This window comes from Rhinatrema bivittatum, chromosome 14 (genome assembly GCF_901001135.1).
Source record: "Rhinatrema bivittatum chromosome 14, aRhiBiv1.1, whole genome shotgun sequence".
Lineage (NCBI taxonomy): Eukaryota > Metazoa > Chordata > Amphibia > Gymnophiona > Rhinatrematidae > Rhinatrema > Rhinatrema bivittatum.
This window is the reverse complement of record NC_042628.1, coordinates 74515302-74536336: the sequence shown is the minus strand read 5'-3', so window position 1 is coordinate 74536336 and position 21035 is coordinate 74515302. Positions and strand designations below refer to the sequence as shown.

Below are 21035 nucleotides of genomic sequence, written 5' to 3'. Positions count from 1 at the left end.
AGATTAACAGTGCCGATGGGACACTCTCTTTTCCTGGTTCTCTAGGCCTTGATAGTTTTATTTTTTTTTATGTTTCTGTCTCCCATGCCTTTGCTCATGCTTGTAACTCCGACCAAAGATGCCTTTCATTATCTCTCAGAATACCGTTGTGCAAATCCAATTTGTAGAGCCATGTGCTCCTGATCCAGAATCCCCTATGTAAACCCGGTGGTAAAAACAGTATGCTAAGGCAAGGACGGGTAAGATCTGTTGAGCCCACCACTAGGATGGGCAGTGCTGGGCAACCTAAGACAGCCAGGTATGAGCCATTCGGAGTGAAGAATTAGTAGCGCTAATTCTTCAAAAGGGGATTGAAGATAACCTGGATTAAATAATTAAATGATGAAAATTAGTGGAACAGTTTTGCACAAGAGAAAGGAATGTGTTTTTGTTTTAACAGGCTTTGCATGAGAGACACAAGCAGTTTGTGTGGAGCCAGCTCAAGGCCTAGCATACCAAGATAACGGTACTTTTACATCATTAGTTTAGGTAAAAGGTTTAGTCCAAATAAGGAAGTCATCCCAAAACAAAAAATGTACACTGTTAGCAAAATCTGTATATAAGAATGTAATGTGTGGAGGTGGAGAAGGGAGAGGTACCTACATGGCTGACAGAGGATTTACAGCAGCTATCCCAGGGGAGAAGCTGGGAACCCAGTCCTCGACGGTGATCACGGCGCAGCTGGTTGTTTTCTCATATGTCATCAAGGAGGGACCGGCTGAGAAGCCTCAAAGCCAGCCCCTCTGCGGCTCGCAGCCGGCGTGCTGCCCAAGCCGCACGCGCCAAAGGGGCACGCGGCTTTGAAGAATTTCCTGGACTTTTTTGATTCTGAAATAAGGGTTTGCTCTCCCAACTATCTCCACCTAAAAGAGATCCAAGTATTTTATTGAAGCATCCGGTGATACGTGAGTAGTGCCAGAAGGCATAAGCTTTATAATATTTTGATTCAATGCCTCATTCAGTAAGAAAGTGGAGGGCCAAAGAGAAAGAGGCCCATCTGGGATCCATTACCTCTACACTAGGCCCGATGGATGCACATGTACATCGAGGCACGTTGATATCGGGTGAAATCTCGCTGAGTGAGGGAAGGGAGAAAGATTTACCCGACCCCTCTCCTGAGTCATACCACCTTATCCCCGTTAGAACGGACGCCCCCAAGAACCCTGCAGCGAAGAGGCCTCAAATCCAAACCTCTGACCTGGTGGAGTTGGGTGGTACCCGGTCTCCATTAGACCAGGGGAAAAAATATCACAGGACTTATCTAACTTCTCCATACTTCCATCATCTATTGGGGGAGAAATCAGAAGCACTGGGTCAAGGAAGAATCCTGGTGAGAAATATGTGTTTCCACAGTTATTGAAAGTGAACTTGATAAAACCAACAGCCATTTCATTAGATTCTATCTGGGATGCTATCCAGACATTAAATACCAATATCCATAAACAGATGGCCCCAGTGACACATACTTGGAAAAAATGGACATTCGAATTGAGAATATGGAAAAAGATATAAATGTGGAAAAAGAGAATATTACCAAAATTAAATTAGATCTGGAGAGTAATAAAGTTTTGCAGAACACATTAATGAAGGATAATTATATACTGACTAATAGATTAGAGAACATGGAAAATGTGTTAAAAGGGAAAAACTTACGGTTTATTAATTTCCCAAAAAGTCAGTTTGTACCTCCAAAAGAGATGTGGAAAAAATACATGTTAGAAATCTTAAAGATTCTAGATCAAGTTTTGCTGGTAATATCAAGGATGTATTATATACCAGTTAGTAAAGAACGAAAAGATATAGAGGATAAAGGAAGTAAGATCATTCCTCCGACTGATTCCATACTATTAAATCTAATGGAAATTTTGGAAACTTCCCAAAAATATCAGATTTCTCCTGCTACTTTAGTGGTTTCATCCCTGCTTGAAGCGGATAAAGAATGGACATTAAAAATGTTTTTCCGACATAGATCAGAGAGTTTTCTGGGTTATAAAGTGAATATTTTTCCTGACCTTTCTAAGGCCATCCAAAAAAGAAGAAAACAATTTCTGTTATTATGACCTAGAGTTTTGGTAATTGGTGCTATGTTTTTATTAAAATTTCCTTGTAAATGTCTAGTTATATGATAAACCTTGATGTTTGTTTTTTTCCAACCTAATCAGCTTACAGCTTTGCTTGTGGGTAAAAATCCCTTATCAGGAAGTTCTTCTCCTATTGATTAGTGTAAAGTATGATACATTGTCCGTCAATAGTAATATAACGTACTAAATGTTAAGATGAAAGCTTCTTAGTTTCCTTTATAGATTGCAAATTGTAATTTTCCTCTAGGTTTGAATTTTGAGATCTCTGATTGTGGACTTTGATTTGAGATACTAATAGCTTTCAGATGTTAAAATTTCAGCATAAACATAACATGCTTAGTATTAATTACCATGTTGTATCTCTGTTTTCAAACAAGAATTGTTTTTCTTGAATATAAATTGTTTAAATTCAATAAAATATAAATAAAAAAAAAAAGAATGTAATGAGTAACTTGAAAACTGAGAAGGCTTTGATGCGTCACTGTTGACGTTACAAGTCGCTCCCAGGAAACCTGTATCTTTCCTGTATTCTTCTTCTGGCTTTCCTTTGCTTACTATAATAAAGAGTACTATTGAGAAATATAAAAACTGTGAGTGTTTTCTATAACAAACCAGCCTGCGCAGCGAAACCTCTGAGTGCCACGAGCCTCAGAGAGTAAATTGGGAACTTCTTGTGAGGTAAGAAAGGTAACAACTAGTAAAGTCCCTGCCCTGCTGGTAAGGCAGGTAATAACTAAATAGTCTCCGAGACAGCCGCCCTCGGGACTATGAATCAGCCCTCTCCCCCTGAAGCCGGAGACCCGTTCGTGCTCTCAGCCAGGGAGGGCTAAGCTCAGGTAAAGGAATGTTTTAAAATAATGAGAGAGTAGGGAAGTTTTATTTCCCCTAGTCCCTTGCTTACTGGGTCCCCTTTCCTCGGCTTTGATGGTCGGCATTTTTTTCCTTCTTCCCTCTCACTTCTCTGGGGAGTTTAGTGAGGTGCGGAGGCGGCGCGGGCTTGGCGGGTTGAGCAACCTTTGGCTAGGCTCCGCTCTCAGGCTTGGTTTCTCCAGCTGCGTGGTAGGCTGCAGCAGCATCTTTTTCCCCGTGCGCTTACATGGCTGCATTCTCGCTGTGCGGCGGTGTAGTGACATCAGCGCGCACGTGTGTGCCTACTTCTGCGCAGAAGGCCGCAGCCTATATTTATGCATGTAGTTATGCACCAGGTTTTCCTGTGCACTGACTTCCTGTGGCCTTCCAGTGAGCGCATATTTGTACGTGTACCCTATTTTGGGGCATGCAAGAAGCCGCATATATCTCGGAGTGGGGAAGTATGGCAGCAGTGACAAACAAATCTAAGTGTCTTGCAATCTGTAATGCTTGCCATATAAGAGCAATACAGCCAAGGATTTCTGCAAGTCTGAGTCGGTGCTGTCTGGATGCTCAAAGAGATTTGCCTACGAAACAGGTCCATCCCTTCAGACAGAGGGGAGTGGGGCTGAAGGCGACAGAATGGGAGTGTTCCTTCCTTCTTCCCTCCCGATGACAGAGCTATGCTTGTTATCTCCTGTCGAGATTTGCCGAGTGGTGACATGGTCCTCCATACGCATCTTTTCCAGGCATTACCATTGGGGTGGTTTGGTCTAGCGGCCTACCTTTCTAAGGCCTTTCTAAGGCCATGTGCCTACTGGCCCACTGGGCAAACCCCAGTGGGCCAGTAGGCACATGGTTGGTGTTGGTCTCAGTGGCCCCATGTCTGCAGAGCCACTGGGTCCAACTTCAGTCCGTATCAGCTCTTTTCTGCTTTTAATTTTCAGTATAGCAGTTGCGTGGGGCCTGCACTCCCCTTCTCCTTAACCAACACAGAAGACTGGAGCTGCTGGCCGTCGGAGGTGCTCAGCTGTGGGCCGGTGTGGGTGTGGGTGTTTGTGTGTGTGTATTTGAGATTGGGAGGGTGCTTCTGTGTGTGTGTGTGTGTGTGTGTGTGTGTGTGGTTATGTGAGAGGGGGAGGTGCTTCTGTGTGTGTGTATGTGGTGTATTTGAGAGGGAGGGTGCTTCTGCGTGTGTGTGTGTATGTGGTGTATGTGAGAGGGAGGGTGCTTCTGTGTGTGTGTGTGTGTGTGTGGTGTGTATGTGAGAGGGAGGGTGCTTCTGTGTGTATCTGTGAGCATGCTTCTGTGTGTGTGTGTGTGTGTGAGAGAGAGAGAGAGAGATGGAGCATGATTCTGGCTGGCTGTGGTTGTGAGAGAGATAGGGAGCGTGCTTCTATCATTGTGTATGTGAGAAAAGGAGATTGCTTCTGTCAGGGTATATTTGGGAGGGAGGGAGGAGAATGTTTGTGCATCCATTCTCTCTTGCTTATGTATGACAATCTTAGAATGACTGGAAATCGAACATTCCGCGGTATGGAGAGCATAAGATTTTTTTATCCTTATTTTTAATTATTGGATGTTATTTGATATGTCTTCCAAACACCAAACATGTAAATTAAAAAATTAAAAAATTATTAAAAAATTAAAAAATTATTTCAAACCTGTAAATTAAAAAAAAGATTTTAATTAGAAACATAGAAATGACGGCAGAAGAAGACCAAATGGCCCATCCAGTGTGCCCAGCAAGCTTTCACTCTTATTTTTCTCATACTTATTTATTACTCTTGGCTCTTATTGGTAAATTTTTGGTTCTAATTTCCTTCCCCCCTGCCATTGATGTGCTGCAGACACAACAAAGTAAAGTATCCGTCTTAATTGGTTAGGGGTGGTAACCGCCGCAATAAGCAAGCTACTTCCACTCGTGTTTGTTTACCCAGCCTGTGCAATTCAGACCTTGTTGGTTGTTGTCTAATAGAAATCCTCTTTTCTTCATTCCCCCTGTCGTTGAAGCAGTGAGTTGCACTGGATATATATTCCAAGTGAAGTATCAGGCTTAATTGATTCGGGGTAGTAACCGCTGCAACAAGCAAGCTACTCCCACTCCTAATTATTGGATCTTCTATTTGTCCGCCAATTTGAAATATTTGTTTATTATTTTAGTATGTGGTGACAGCATCAGAAATGCTCAGGTACCTACCAAAATTTGGCATGGGAGGCAGTCGCATATGCTTAATTCGGGCCTGCTTCTGGGTCATAGGGAACAGGTGACCAGTCCTAAGAACATTAAAAAAAAAAAAGTGCCATGCTGCGTCAGGCCCAGCATCTTATCTCCCAACAGTGGCCAGTCTGGGTCACAAGTATCCAGCCTTTTCTACTGCACAGAATACATTTTGATTTGTCTCAAGGATGATCATTTTAAACAATGAAAAAGTCAAACTCTACAACAAGTATATCACCAACTAAAGTCAAATCTCTATAAGGCAAAAATCACTCATATGATTGCACAACCACTGCATATAAATACTTATCATTTGTGACAGTAACTACTATTTTCTGTATTTACCCTGCTCAGTCCACACTCCTGAGCTTTGCCTCCCTGCCAGCAGATGGAGACAACGTTTCACTGACACTGCCATATAACCCAGTGTGCCACCTGCGGTCCCTCAGTATTTCTCTGTCTCCAGCAGATGTTAGATGGGTGAAACCTGCAGTCTGGAATGTGTGTGTGTGTATGTGTTATATATATATATATATATATATATATATATATATATATATATATATATATATATATATATATATATAATGTTTTCTGAGAAGATCTTTCAAGCTTTCCTCCAAGGAGGTTGTTAGGTCCTGGTGGAGCCATCTCTCCTGGTCTGAGGCGGACGAGCAGGGGGTTGGTGACTCTTGGCTTGGGAACAGGTAAATACTGTGGAACAGCAGGTGGCACACGTGGTTACATAGCAGTGTCAGTAATACTTTCTCTGTCTCTATCTGCTGGCAGGGAGGCAAAACCCGGGAGCCTGGACTGATCTGTAGTACTATAGGAAGGAAAATTAGCAGGTAAGAACCAAATTTTCCTGTACAAGAATGACAGCAGGACCATGGTGATCTTTTCTTGTCACAAATAAGTATTTGTATACAATGGTTGTGCAATCATGAGTGATTTATTTTTGCTTTATACAATTTTAAACAGTGTCCATGCCTCCTGCAAGTTTTGAACTTTGTGAATTGCTGTTAGTTTATGTTTTTTGTTTTCTTTTTTAAGTAAATCTCCTCATTTTGTCATAGTTAAATGTTACCGCGGTAGTTTTTCTTGGTATTCTCCCTGCAGTGATTGTCAAATTTAATTACATTATGATGACTGTTGCCAAGCGGATGCTCCACCTTTATTTATCTCTTGCACCAGATCCTGTGTTCCACTGAGAGCTAGATTTAATAATAGTTCCCCCTCTCATTGGTTCCATCTGTCTTATGAAGCAATCATTGAGGGCATCTAAGAATTTTATCTCCTTTACATGTCCTGGTTTATCAGTTCCTATTGGAAAGCATTCTCAAATTGCTCGATATGAAAACCTTTGAAACAACCCAGCTGCCAAGTTACCCGGGTCCAGAAGGGAAATTTTAGGCTAGTCCTGGATGTCTAATAACCTGATTATATTAAGGACCCTGCAGCACTGATTTCAATGGGTAGAATCTGGAACTACAAATACCATACTGCATTGGGATGGAAGTTCAAAACCAGGGGTGGCCAAAAAGCCTCCCTCCTGGAAACGGGTAATTTGGCAGCTCAGAACAGGAGCCAAAAAATTGAAATTGACTCATCAGTTCTTTCCAGCCTAAAGCTGGGTGGTCACCCTGGATGGTGTGTTGTAAAGAGCAGAGCTCTTTAACATGGTGTCCCCAATGGGGTCAGGTGGAAGCTGGGTGGTCACCCTGGATGGTGTGTTGTTAAAGAGCTCTGCTCTTTAACATGGTGTCCCCAATGGGGTCAGGTGGAAGCTGGGTGGTCACCCTGGATGCTGTGTTGTAAAGAGCAGAGCTCGTTAACATGGTGTCCCCAGTGGGGTCAGGTGGAAGCTGGGTGGTCACCCTGGATGGTGTGTTGTAAAGAGAAGAGCTCGTTAACATGGAGTCCCCAGTGGGGTCAGGTGGAAGCTGGGTGGTCACCCTGGATGGTGTGTTGTAAAGAGCAGAGCTCGTTAACATTGTGTCCCCAATGGGTCAGGTGGAAGCTGGGTGGTCACCCTGGATGGTGTGTTGTAAAGAGCAGAGCTCGTTAACATGGTGTCCCCAATGGGTTCAGGTGGAAGCTGGGTGGTCACCCTGGATGGTGTGTGTTGTAAAGAGCAGAGCTCGTTAACATGTGTCCCCAATGGGGTCAGTGGAAGCTGGGTGGTCACCCTGGCTGGTGTGTTGTAAAGAGCAGAGCTCTTTAACATGGTGTCCCCAGTGGGGTCAGGTGGAAGCTGGGTGGTCACCCTGGCTGGTGTGTTGGTAAAAGAGCAGAGCTCGTTAACATGGTGTCCCAGTGGGGTCAGGTGGAAGCTGGGTGGTCACCCTGGATGGTGTGTTGTAAAGAGCAGAGCTCGTTAACATGGTGTCCCAGTGGGGTCAGGTGGAAGCTGGGTGGTCACCCTGGATGGTGTGTTGTAAAGAGCAGAGCTCGTTAACATGGTGTCCCCAATGGGGTCAGGTGGAAGCTGGGTGGTCACCCTGGATGGTGTGTTGTAAAGAGCAGAGCTCGTTAACATGGTGTCCCCAATGGGGTCAGGTGGAAGCTGGGTGGTCACCCTGGATGGTGTGTTGTAAAGAGCAGAGCTCGTTAACATGGTGTCCCCAATGGGGTCAGGTGGAAGCTGGGTGGTCACCCTGGCTGGTGTGTTGTAAAGAGCAGAGCTCTTTAACATGGTGTCCCCAATGGGGTCAGGTGGAAGCTGGGTGGTCACCCTGGATGGTGTGTTTGTAAAGAGCAGAGCTCGTTAACATGGTGTCCCCAATGGGGTCAGGTGGAAGCTGGGTGGTCACCCTGGATGGTGTGTTGTAAAGAGCAGAGCTCGTTAACATGGTGTCCCCAATGGGGTCAGGTGGAAGCTGGGTGGTCACCCTGGCTGGTGTGTTGTAAAGAGCAGAGCTCTTTAACATGGTGTCCCCAATGGGGTCAGGTGGAAGCTGGGTGGTCACCCTGGATGGTGTGTTGTAAAGAGCAGAGCTCCTTAACATGGTGTCCCCAATGGGGTTAGGTGGAAGCTGGGTGGTCACCCTGGATGGTGTGTTGTAAAGAGCAGAGCTCGTTAACATGGTGTCCCCAATGGGGTCAGGTGGAAGCTGGGTGGTCACCCTGGATGGTGTGTTGTAAAGAGCAGAGCTCGTTAACATGGTGTCCCCAATGGGGTCAGGTGGCAGACTGTTAACCCCGCGCCCCGCCGCATTATACAGGTTCTCACTTTTAGCCAGAAGGCCAAAAAGGGAATGTCTTTGACTCAGTTTAGATCCTGCTGAAAAGAGAGACTTACCCACGTGCATTGCCTTCAGTTTAATTGGTGAAAAAGAGAATACCTGCTATATTTGTGATAACTAGCTTTTAGTGATGAGCTTGATTTTCAGGATCAACAGAACATGCAATTTAACTATAAACTGGTGTCGAGATCCTTCATTGCAGATATTTATCGTGTTTATTCATTTATTTAAAATCTCTTATATTCTGCAATGTCCAAGTTCCAGTCCAGAGCAGATTGCAAGAATACATTCATAAAACACATTTACTGTATATCCTGAAAACCTGTATCTGTTGATGGCTCTCCAAGATCAAAGTTTCAGGTTTCTGCACTTTCAAGGCTCTTGAAAACAAGTGTAACCTTGGTGCTTTCTAATGGTTGCAGAATTCAGATATCTATGGACAATGGGGCTGTAGGAAGCCACCCCCCTCACTCTACTTTTATTAAATGGTTGGGAGAGGTAAATTTAATACTTCTCTTCAGGGATTAACTGGACTCTGAGCAAACAGCAGGTGACAAGTTGCAAAATCCCCTGCTCCCTTCTGGAACTTCCTAGAAAATTAGTCGTAGGTGCTGCTTCCAAAATGTGCTCATATTGCACAAGGTGCGTGAGCCTCAAGACACCCTGCTGTCTGCTAATGTTAACTTATGTTTGTATTACCTTTCCTTTTACGAAGAGCAGGGGCTCAACTCACCCCTCTGATTTTTGCAAATACAAAAATTCAACATACCTGAATATTCAAACAGCTGAGGATTTTTTTTAAATTAAAAAAAAAATACTATTCTTTTATTTTATTTTAACTGACCTAACACCCTGATTACAAGGTCCCCAGCAAAGTGCTAGGAAACTGTCTGAGCTCACTCGCAGGCCGATACAGAAACCTGCCCTTGGACGCGCGTTTTCCCTTACCCCTTAGTCAGTAAGGGGAGGAAAACGCGCGTCCAACCTGCGGCACCTAATAGCGCCATCAACATGCAAATGCATGTTGATGGCGCTATTAGGTATGCCCACGGGATACAGTAAGTAAAATGTGCAGCCAAGCCGCACATTTTACTTTCAGAAACTACCACCTACCCAAAGGTAGGTGGTAGTTTCTGCCGGCACCGGGAAAGTGCACAGAAAAGCAGTAAAACTTGCTTTTCTGTGCACCCTCCGACTTAATATCATGGCGATATTAAGTGCGAGGTCCCGAAGGGTAAAAAAAGAAAAAAAAATTTTAAATGGGCCGGCGGCTGTCGGGCTGAAAACCGGACGCTCAATTTTGCCGGCATCTGGTTTTCGAGCCCATGGCTGTCAGCGGGCTCGAGAACTGACGCCGGCAAAATTGAGCGTCAGCTGTCAAACCCGCTGACAGCCGCCGCTCCGGGCTAATAGGGGGCGCTATGGACGCGCTAGTGTCCCTAGTGCCTCCTTTTGCCTGTTTCTACCGCATCACCTAATTTGAATACTGAATCGTGTGCCGGGACAGCAGGCGTTCGTCCGCTCTCCCGCGGACTTTTACTGAATCAGCCTGTAAGAGCGGCTAAATTTTGAAGTGAATTCAATGAGATGGTGGCAGCAGTGGGAACGAAAGCTACATTTCTGTATTTAACAGCTCCTTGCTTTTAAGTGTTGGGGATACAACAATTACATAGAAACACATTGAGACCCGTTTGTGGTATTTAATTTTATTCCTTATGCAGTCACAGTGTTTGTTACATTAATACTTTAAAGTCTTCCTCGGGGTTTCAACAGTAACTTCCCCATTTACAAGACTTTTTAGAAAGCTTCTTTCAGTGATTTGGAGTCAGCTACATTTCAAAGGAAACATTCAACAGAGAGAAAATGTGAAATGGATGAAACAGCGAGAGAATCCAGGGAGAACCAAAACTAATAGTCAGTTTTGTGGTTCCGCTCTACAGTGCCATCCGCTAACTGCTTACTTTCTCATGTTACCACATAAAGTCATTGACTGTTTTACAGTGACCGAGTAGTGTCACAGAGTACAGAGTCAACTGGAGTCTTTGTAGGTAGTGACACCTTTTAAAGGACCCACACAGAAACATGGTCTAGTAGGAGGGCTTCTGCGACCTCACAGGTCCCTTCCTTAGCATCACTGAGTAATGTTACTGATTATGCTGAAACTAAATAATGCAATGAGGTTTCCATCTACTTAATTGTATCTAATAATGCTCTAGCTTTCGTCATAGAGTCTATGTTTACTTATTTTGTGAAGTTATTTACTGCGTAAGTGATTCACTTTTTTTTAAAGCCTGGGCACACGGGGAAGACTGGATTATTGCTTTATAAAGCAGTGAAGCAGTGCTTGCAATGTCTAAAGGGTGCTCTTGAACTGAACGGGCTCTGCTTCTCAATTTGCCCATTCGGAAGGGCCACAGTAATATCTGATGTTTTAAATGTACAGGCGGAGTAAATGCCTGGTGAGATGTAGGGTTTCCAAGGGAGTAAAAAGTAACCAAAAACATTTCCTTGCCTTAAGGCTTCTTAGGAGTCAACACTGCTGCTAAGGGTCAAGTCTTCACAACGGCCCATGAGTTTTCTTTGGAAATTTATGAAATCAAAGAAATCCCCTTTGCCCAGGTTTGGCAGTATCTCCGTGATCCTAGAAGCCTCTGCTTTTTTAAATTCCTGACTAGGGAGACTCTCACATGCACTCTTATAACATAAGAGGGCTTACACAACACTCGTCACCTGGGTGGGGGGAAAAGCAATCTTCCAAGCAGCTGAAAAGTCTGTTTTAGCGGGAAGTGCAGACTCTTCTCCAGGTAAAGCAGCACAAGAGGGGAGGCAGCATGGGAAGGCAGCAGGATCTGTGTCGGGCGGGGTAAGGAGCAGGAAGGCAGTGCATGAGGTGCTAGGTGGAGTAGGTGTACAAGTACGTCTTCTCGATGCTCCAGTTGGCAGGCAGCTCCTCCTCCCGGTGGCCCTTCATGTGCTTTTGCATGGTGGAGAGGCTGGGGCAGAACTCGAGGCAGACGGTGCAGCGGTAGGGTGCCGCCCCGTTGTGCGTACGCAGGTGCTTGATCATGGCAGAGTAGTCCCGCGATCGCTGGTGGCAAAGGTTGCATTCAAACGGCTTCTCCCCTGCCCAGAGACAGAACGTGGTGGGGGTAAATAGTGCCGGTTCTGTTTCACGTCTCCCCGCCAGGAGGGTCCCCCACACCGCCTCATATAGACACTGGTCAGAATGGTACGAGGAGCACTGGTCAGAATGGTACGAGGAGCACTGACTGCGTGGGAGTTTGTGTCTCTGTATACATAGTATATAAGGTATGCCCTGTGTGTGTGTGTCCCTGCCCTAGGGTTATTGGGCCGCTCCTGTTTCCTGTACCTGATTATAGGGTTTGTACCTGCTTCCCAATCTTTGTCAGTGCCCCTGTGTGGATATGACAGTGGGGAGGGGGGGGGAGGGGTTCCCTGGTTACCTGTGTGCACCCGGACGTGCGTCTCTAGTTGATGCTTGAGGCTGAACTTCTTCCCGCATCCATTGCACTCGTACGGCTTCTCTCCGGTGTGCACACGCTTGTGATTCTTCAGCAAGCTTTCATCACGGAAGCGGCGCCCGCAGAACTCACACTCGTCACGATGCTTACCTGGAGGAGGAGGAGGATCGTGGTGAGGTGAAAGAGGCAGAGAAATCAAGAAGAGAGAGGAAAGGAAAGGAGAAAACCAGAAAAGAGACAGGGCAGAGGCAGAGCAGAAGGTACAGAAAAGGGAAAGGAGCGAGGGAAAAAAAGAAAGGATAGATAAGGGAGAAATGAAGACAGAAAAGTGAAAACGTGAAGCAGGATTTTCTGAGAGAAAAGGCAACAAGTGAGGGGAACAAATTTGAAGGCAACACAAAATCATTCCAAGATATTTAAATCATAAGCAGATTGTGATAAATTGCAGGAGGACCTTGCGAGACTGGAAAATTGGGCATCCAAATGGCAGATGAAATTTAATGTGGACAAGTGCAAGGTGATGCATATAGGGAAAAATAACCCCTGCTATAATTACACAATGTTAGGTTCCGTATTGGGAGTTATGACCTTGGAAAAGGGTCTGGGCGTCATCGTGGACAATGTGGTAACTATCAAAAAAGCAAACAGTGTTAGGAATTCTTAGGAAAGCAATGGTGAATAAAACAGAGAATGTCCATGGCAAGACTACAGCTAGAGTACTGTCACCACATCTCAAAAAAGATATAGATGCACTGGAGAAGGTACAGAGAAGAGCGACCAACATGATAAAGGGGATGGAACAGCTCCCTTATGAGGAAGGCTGAAGAGGTTAGGGCTGTTCAGCTTGGAGAAGAGACGGCTGAGGGGGGGATATGATAGAGGTCTAGAACGGGTAAATGAGAATTGGTTATTTACTCTTTCAAAAAATACAAGGACTCGGGAACATTTAATGAAGTTAGTAAGTAGCACATTTAAACAAATTGAAGAAAAAAAATTTCACTCAATGCACAACTAAGCTCTGAAATTCATTGCCAAAGGATGTGGCAAAGGCAGTTAGTGTGACTGGGTTTAACAAAGGTTTGGACAAGTTGTTTTTTATTAACCGGGTAGACTTTGGGAAAGCCACCACTTATCCCCAGGTATTAGCAGCATGGAATCTATCTATTCGTTGGGATCCTGCCAAGCACTTGTGACCTGGATTGGCCTCTGTTGGAAACAGGATACTGAGCTTAATGGACCCTCAGTCTGATCCAATATGAAAATTCTTATGCTCTTAAACTGAGAGCAGAAACGTCATCCTTTAAGAAACCAGTCTACTTAAGAAAGTACAAACAAATCCATCCCTACCCTACCCCTCCAACCAGAAAAAGCACTTTACATGCTGACATCCCATAGTAAAGTACATCCTGCAAGAACATCTCGAATGAGTCTCCCCTGCTGGCTGAGGCGCAGAGACTGTCCTTGGATGGACAGAGGGAGTTCTATGAATGAAGGCAAAGACCATCAAAAGGATTACAACGGAACTGGATCATGAGGATTCTCAAGACCAATCAGAGGACAGTATGAAGGTTCTTAAGAATCAGAACAGGATCATAGAGATTTTCAGGACTAAGTAGTGTTGTGACCTGCGGGCTAACCCCACAAACTGCCGCCCTTACGTTAGACGCCGGGCCGGCCATGCTGCTCCCCAGAGCAGTGAAATGCCGCCAGGCACCAGGCAGCAGGACACCGCTGATAGCAACATGCCATGCCTCCCCTTAGGTGCGCGCACGACCTCTCCATGTTTAAAGGGACTGCAGTGGAAAAGTCCCTGCAGCGCCTAGTGATGACCTCACTGCCGTTTCCCTATATAAGGGCAACTCCCCAGGAGCAACTCGCCTCAGCAACAAGTCCAGCTACTGTGAGTAGTGCGTGATGCTTCCCAGCCTGATTCCTGCCTTCGTCTCAACTTGTTTCAGTCTTTGTTTGCTCAACCTGCCTTGCCTGTCTGCCTCAGCCCCATCCATCCCTCTTCCTCTCCATTGGATGGTGTTAGGAATTTGGGCCGTAGCAAGGTGAAGTAAACAGGACCTCCAGGAGTGGTACGGGACGGAAGGAGCAAGTGCGAGTAGTCCAGTGAGTCTAAGCAGAGTCTCTGGAGCGAGGTGCAGGCTGGGCTGAGTCTCTGAAATGGACTGAGGTGCATGGAGGGTAACGGTGAACTTCAGGAACACTGGAACAGACTGTGGGAAAGCGTGGAAATGGGTGCAGGTAAGCAAGGAGCTAGAGCCCTGGAACTGGGTGCAGGTATGAGTGTAATCAGAATAGAGGAACAGAATGCTGTTAGCGTGATATTGGATGCAGCTAAGCGAGGCACTGGAGGAAGAGAACCGGAAGACAGACTATGACAAGACAGGACAAACCAGGACAAGGACTACACTGAACACGAAACACAGAATGCCCAAAGGCTGCAAGGCAAGAGAAGCCCCAAGGAAAAGGCAGGGGCTAGAGATCAGGGCAAGAGGCCTAGCCTCAAGAAGGAGACCAGGAAGTCTCAGGATAAGCTAGGGGTCTAGACGACTTAGGATAGACTGCAAGGCAAGGAGGGAACCAGAAGGGCCTTGGACCACAGAGCAAGGCAAGAGGGGAACCAGAGGGACTGCAGGCCACAGAGCAAGACAACCAGGAAACCAGAAGGCCCATAGACCATAGAGCAAAGCAAGAACCGGGTGGCTAGAGCAGGGAGCCCAAAGAAACTTGATGCTGAAGCACTGAGGCGTGGGCTAGGCAGGGTTAAATACTGGGGTCTGGGAGTAGGACAGATAGGCAAGGAAATCTGGGTCAGCCAGGGGATAGTGCTCATGGAGGACCTCTGGTGGTAAGGAGGCTGCACAGCAGCCAGAATCATAACAGAAGGACATCTGTTTTGAGTTTGCCTGGATCCGGGATATGCCTTATCGCTGCCGGCCTACGACTTTAGCCTGGCCTTGGACCACACTTCCTGTTTTCAGCAGAGACCCTCACCTAAGTTCTGCTGGCCCTGGGAAGGAGCGTGAGCTGGTAAAGGTGAAGCTCCTGTCTGGTCTCTGCTTTGCCTGGGTCTGCCTGCTGAGAGTGAAAACCTGAGGGCCCCTCCCTGCAGGTGGAGCCAATCTCTCCTTAGCCCAAGGGTCCCCGAACACAACAAGCAAAACCTAAGCCTGATTCAAAGGGTCAACCAGACTTCAGCCTAAAGACCGTACATTCAGAGCAGAATATTTCTAGAGAGGTGATGGCACAGAACCAATCCACTAAATCCCAGTTCCATACGAGACAAGTGTCAGGGAATGTAGGAGGATATCCTATATGTAACCACTGAAAGCACCCGATATGAATCATATTAGCCAAAGAGGGATGCTGACAGGTCAAAAACACTGTCAGAGTGGAAAAAGAAGAAACTTTGCCTAGCTGAAAACTTTAACCAAAACTGAAGGATACTTATCAAGATCTGCTGGTTTGTAAACTCCTGTGTAAATAAAACCAAGGCAGAGGGACACTACAGCAACTTAAGCTCAAAAAGCAGAAGTCATTGGCCAGTGAAGGAGAAGTCCATAGGTCAGTGGGGCCCTCACCGTTGGACAAGGGGGGGGCACTCTGAAATAGAGAAAAGCTCATGTGGCCAACAGCCCTGGGTCAGGCTGGCAGGCCCCCCCCCCCCCCGAGGAAAAGGGGAGGGGGAAAAGACCTGCAATGTGGCAAAGACCCTCCACCCACTACATGATTATGCACAAGCTTATGCATAGTTATCAGCTGCAAAGTATAAGACGGGGGCAAATCAGGAGAAAGGGGGAGCGGAGCCAAAGCAGCCCCAGCACCCCCTGCTATCGAGGAAGGAGAAGACTCGGTGTGGCCAGGAGATGGGAGAAAGGAAACACCCTGTTTGGGGTCGGATGGTGGCAAGGAGCCAAAAAAAGCCCGGCAACTCTACCAGTACCAGATGCAGAAGCAAACCTTCTTCCCAGACCACCCTAAAGCTCTGCCAGAACCAGACCCGGAAGCGAGCCTCCTCCCCTGGCCACATCCTCCAGATCTCCAGTCAGAGCCTGCTTCAGAGGTAAAATGAGGAAATCACCTGAAGTTGGAACCAGGGGTAAGTAAGTTAGCCCTAAGTATTAATATATTGGGCAGGCAAAGGTTTATGCATGTTTTAAACCAACTGTGCTACAGAACTTTTCTTTAGGGTAAGCTGGTGCTCAGTAGCAAAGATGTTAGAGGTATGTGGTGTTCTAATCTTCTAAATGCTAATCCTGCCAAATCTGATAAATAAAAGTCTAATTCTGTGGAGAAAATGTTGTGAGGTGGGAGGGGAACTGGAAGTGTCCTATAGCACACAGGTTCCTGAACCCCTAAATCCTACCTACAAGGTCTAATCAATGTAACACAGGAAACACGTTAGAAATGAGGTTTAATGAATATGACATAAATCTGCTGGTTTACAGACCTCAGGGAAACCAACCAAAGAGCTCCAAAATGTGATTTCCTTATCAGGGCAGCAGGAGAAGAGGCCCAGTTCAGCCTGAATGCAGTCCTGGCTGTAAGACCCAGCCTTCCAAATTGTGCCAGCAAGGGGCTCTCTGCTGGCTGTAACCTTTGAACAGCTGGGCGGAAAGAGTGGGTCAAACGCATTAACCAATGGGTGCCTGGCTGGGCGTAATCTAGCCCACAGCCCCCGGGAAGCTAATGATACCAACATGTCCTGGTAATAATTAAATAAATTGCTTCTCCCAACCTCCACGGCTCAGACAGCTCTCTCCCTAGAGCTCCAGCCTACGTCAAACCCTGACACCTGCCCTTCCCTCTGAAAGCAGACGTGAAGGTTGGGGGAATGGGAAGGAATAGCGTGTAGATGACTGGCAGAGGGGCTAATGTAACCCAGGTATGTAATAGGGGTTTTAATGCAAAAAAAAACAGGAGTTAAAATGCACACTAGCATTAGGATGGATAAATGCTGATCCCATGTAAATAAAGGTATTAGCTATTACAGGGCAATGCAGAGAGGTGCATTAAGAGCAGAGACTGCTTAGTGTGACTTTTTTCTACCACAGGAAATTTCACTCCTGGGTTAGAGCAGGAGTAAACCTTCACTTGCATTTTTGGTGGCCATTTTGTTCTATTGGTTTTTGCCTTTGAGGTTGATTGTACTTGCTTCTCCTTCTGCCAGCATGGTTTGCATGCAGGTTTTCCTGAAGCTTTGGTACGTTTTTTGCAGGTAAGGATGAGAATTAAGAGTGGCTGAAGCTGAACAACAAAGAAGAGAGAGGAATAAGAGAGAAAGAAAACACTATGGAGAGGGCCATTCACAAACGAGCACAGTGGCAGTGGATACTTCACCTAAGGGGACAACGATGCTGGGGCTACCAGAGACAGATGTGGACCGAAGGTACAGCCTGAGCAGCAGGACATTTCTTTCTCTCTGTGAGGAACGGAGATGATACTTGACTGTGGTGTGGATGACACAGCCTAGCAGGAGAACCCACTGGGCCCGTACCAATAGCAGGCAGACTCGCTCTGACCGGGACAAGGTCTTAGGCTTCATCTGTACCAGCCTCTTTCCTCGCAGGTTGCGCCCTTGGATGCTGAGGCTGGCAGAGCTTAGGCGAGAGTCCAGAGAAGAGCAAGTAATCAGAGTCATGGTCCAGGCGGCGTCCGTGTACGGGCACAAGAGGGAAGACAGGAACAGGAATGGAGCAAGGCAGGGTAGGCTAGAACAAGGCAAAGGTAGGATGGGCTGGAGCGAAGCAAAGGAAGGTCAATCAGGAACAGGATCGAGGCAGGACAAGCAACACGTGCTGCAAGCTCACCAGGGGACCTGTTGCAAAGTCTCTAACTGGTGGTACTGAGCTTCCTTGTGTACTCATGTAAGATGTGAGGTCATCAGCCAGCTCCACAGGACGTCCTGGCTGCAGGACCAATAAAAGAAAGTTCAGAGCTACAGGAAGTTCTAGGCAAGGTCCTGTTGTTAGGAGCTATGTCTGAGCTTCTTCAGATCGGAGGGGAGGGGTGTTATATTACACCTGCCTTGCAGCAGACGTGGAGGGCCAGGGCTGCTGGGAGAGGCCTTGGTGTATGTATGAGCAGGAGGGAAGCTGTGTGTATGTCTCAGCATGTATGTGTGTGTGTGTGTGTGTGTGTGTGTGTGTGTGTGTGTCTTAGCAGAAGCAGAAGTGTGTGGGTGCCTAAGCAAGTGGATGTGAGAGGAAGCATGTATGTTTGTGTTTGAGTATGAGTGTGAAAGAGGGAATGTGTGTATGTGTGATAAAGAGCATGAAGTCAGGTGCAAGCTCTAGGGATGATAGAATAAAGGTCTAAATAGTAGTAATTTCTTTTTGAGCAGTAAATTCTTCAGTTTATATTAGGAAATGTTGAGGCATCAAAGCAAAGGGTGTTCTCTTTGTGTGTATGTCTGAGCATGTGTGAGTCTGAGCATGTATATATGTACATGTGAGCATATGTGTGTGTGTGTGTGTGTCCCCGAGTATGTATATGTGAGAAGGAGAAGGATCTTGTATGTAAGAGGGACCGTGTATGAACGTGTATGTAGGAGTGAGAATGTGTGTGAGAGAGAGGGAGCATGTGAACATGTGTATGTAAGGCAGTGAGCACATATATGTATATTTATAGATATTGATCTATGAGAGAGAGGAGAAAGTTTATGCATCCTTCTCTCACTACTTTATATTCTCAGTTACTGGAAATCAAATGTTTCCACATATGGAGCATGTGAATTATTCTTTTTAGTTTTCATTTTTGGATGCTGTTTGATGTGTCTGCTGGCACTAACTTTCAAAAAGGAGAGAGAGCAGTTTTTAAACTAGAAGAAGGGGGAAAGCCGACAGTCACTCAGCAGTGCATGTTTCGGAGGAATGTATCCTTGAAGGATACTAATGAAACAGGAGAGTTAGGGCATCCCAACAGAGAGGTTCCAATAAAAGCAAATGTAGTCCATGTGCCTATATGTAAAAAATCACCAAAGCTAATGATTTCTGAATTATCCCAAACAACTGAAAAGCAGGTTGTTAATACAAACAAAAATCACACTTTGAAATGTCTGTATGCCAATGCCAGAAGTCTAAGAAGTAAGATGGGAGAGTTGGAGTGTATAGCAGCAGATGATGAGATTGACATAATTGGCATCTCAGAGACTTGGTGGAAGGAGGATAACCAATGGGAAAGTGCTATATCAGGGTACAAATTATATCGAAATGATAGGGAGGATCAACTTGGTGGGGGTGTGGCAGTTTATGTCCGGGAGGGTATAGAGTCCAACAGGATAAAGATCATACAAGAGAGTAAATGCTCAGTAGAATCTATATGGGTAGAAATCCCATGTGTGTTGGGTAAGAGTATAGTGATAGGAGTATACTACCGTCCACCTGGACAAAATGATCAGACAGATGATGAAATGCTAAGAGAGATCAGGGAAGTTAACCAATTTGGCAGTGCAATAATAATGGGAGATTTCAATTACCCCAATATTGACTGGGTAAATGTAACATCAGGACTTGCTAGAAACATAAAATTCCTGAATGGAATAGATGATTGCTTCATGGAGCAATTGGTTCAAGAGCCAATGAGAGAAGGAGCAATTTTAGATTTAATTCTTAGTGGACCTCAGGATTTGGTGAGAGAGATAATAGTGGTGGGGCCACTTGGCAATAGTGATCATAACATGATCAATTTTGAACTAATGACTGGAAGGGGGACAATATGTAACTCTTCTAAAACTAAATTTTCAAAAGGGAAACTTTGATAAAATGAGGAAAATAGTTATAAAAAAAACTGAAAGGTGCAGCTGAAAAGGTTAAAAGTGTACAACAGGCGTGGATATTGTTTAAAAATACAATCTTAGATGAGCAGTCCAGATGTATTCCATTCATTAAGAAAGGAGGGAGGAAGGCAAAATGATTACTGGCATGGTTAAAAGATGAGGTGAAAGAGGCTATTTTAGCCAACAAAACATCCTTCAAAAACTAGAAGAAAAATCTATCTGAAGAAAATAGGAAAAAGCATAAGCATTGTCAAGTTAAGTATAAAACATTGATAAGGAAGGCTTAGAGAGAATTTGAAATGAAACTGGCGTAGAGGAAAAAACTCATAATAAAAACTTTTTAAAATATATACGAAGCAAGAAACTTGTGAGGGAATCGGTTGGACTGTTAGATGACCAAGGGGTTAAAGGGGCTCTTAGGGAAGATAAGGCCATTGCAGAAAGACTAAATGAATTCTTTGCTTCTATGTTTACTAATGAGGATGTTAGGGAGATACTGGTTCCAGAGATGGTTTTAAGGGTGATGATTCAGATCAACTGAACCAAATCACTGTGAACCTAGAAGATGTAGTAGGCCAGATTGATAAGCTAAGGAGTAGTAAATCACCTGAACTGGTTGGTATACACCCAGGGATCTGAAGGAACTAAAAAATGAAATTTCTGATCTATTAGTAAAAATTTGTAACTTATCATTAAAATCATCCATTGTACCTGAAGACTGGAGGGGGCCAATGTAACCCAATATTTAAGGGCTCCAGGGGTGATCCAGGAAACTATAGACCAGTGAGCCTGACTTCAGTGCCGGGAAAAATAGTGGAAACTATTCTCAAGATCAAAATCTTAGCTCATATAGAAAGACATGGTTTAATGGAACATAGTCAACATGGATTTACCCAAGGGAAGTCTTGCCTAACAAATCTGCTTCACTTTTTTGAAGGAGTTAATAAACATGTGGATAAAGGTGAACCGGTAGATGTAGTATACTTGGATTTTCAGAAGGCGTTTGACAAAGTTCCTCATGAGAGGCTTCTAAGAAAAGTAAAAAGTCATGGGATAGGAGGTGATGTCCTTTCGTGGATTACAAACTGGCTAAGAGACAGGAAACAGAGAGTAGGATTAAATGGGCAATTTTCTCAGTGGAAGGGAGTAGACAGTGGAGTGCCTCAGGGATCTGTATTGGGACCCTTACTGTTCAATATATTTGTAAATGATCTGGAAAGGAATACAACGAGTGAGATAATCAAATTTGCAGATGACACAAAATTGTTCAGAGTAGTTAAATCACAAGCAGATTGTGATAAATTGCAGGAGGACCTTGCGAGACTGGAAGAT

At 45.2% G+C, this 21035-nt stretch overlaps 1 protein-coding gene across 1 annotated transcript in view; it reads right to left on the bottom strand.

The window, feature by feature from the left end:
• Positions 1-10139: 10139 nt before the first annotated feature.
• Positions 10140-21035, bottom strand: part of LOC115076289 (zinc finger and BTB domain-containing protein 16-A-like) — a 43083-nt gene continuing 32187 nt past the window's right edge. The window contains exons 5-6 of the mRNA XM_029577563.1: positions 11900-12067; positions 10140-11558 (exon numbers count right to left, since the gene is read on the bottom strand). Of these exons, the coding sequence (XP_029433423.1) occupies positions 11329-11558; positions 11900-12067 (398 nt within the window). The 3' untranslated portion in view covers positions 10140-11328. The remainder of the gene's footprint in view (positions 11559-11899; positions 12068-21035) is intronic.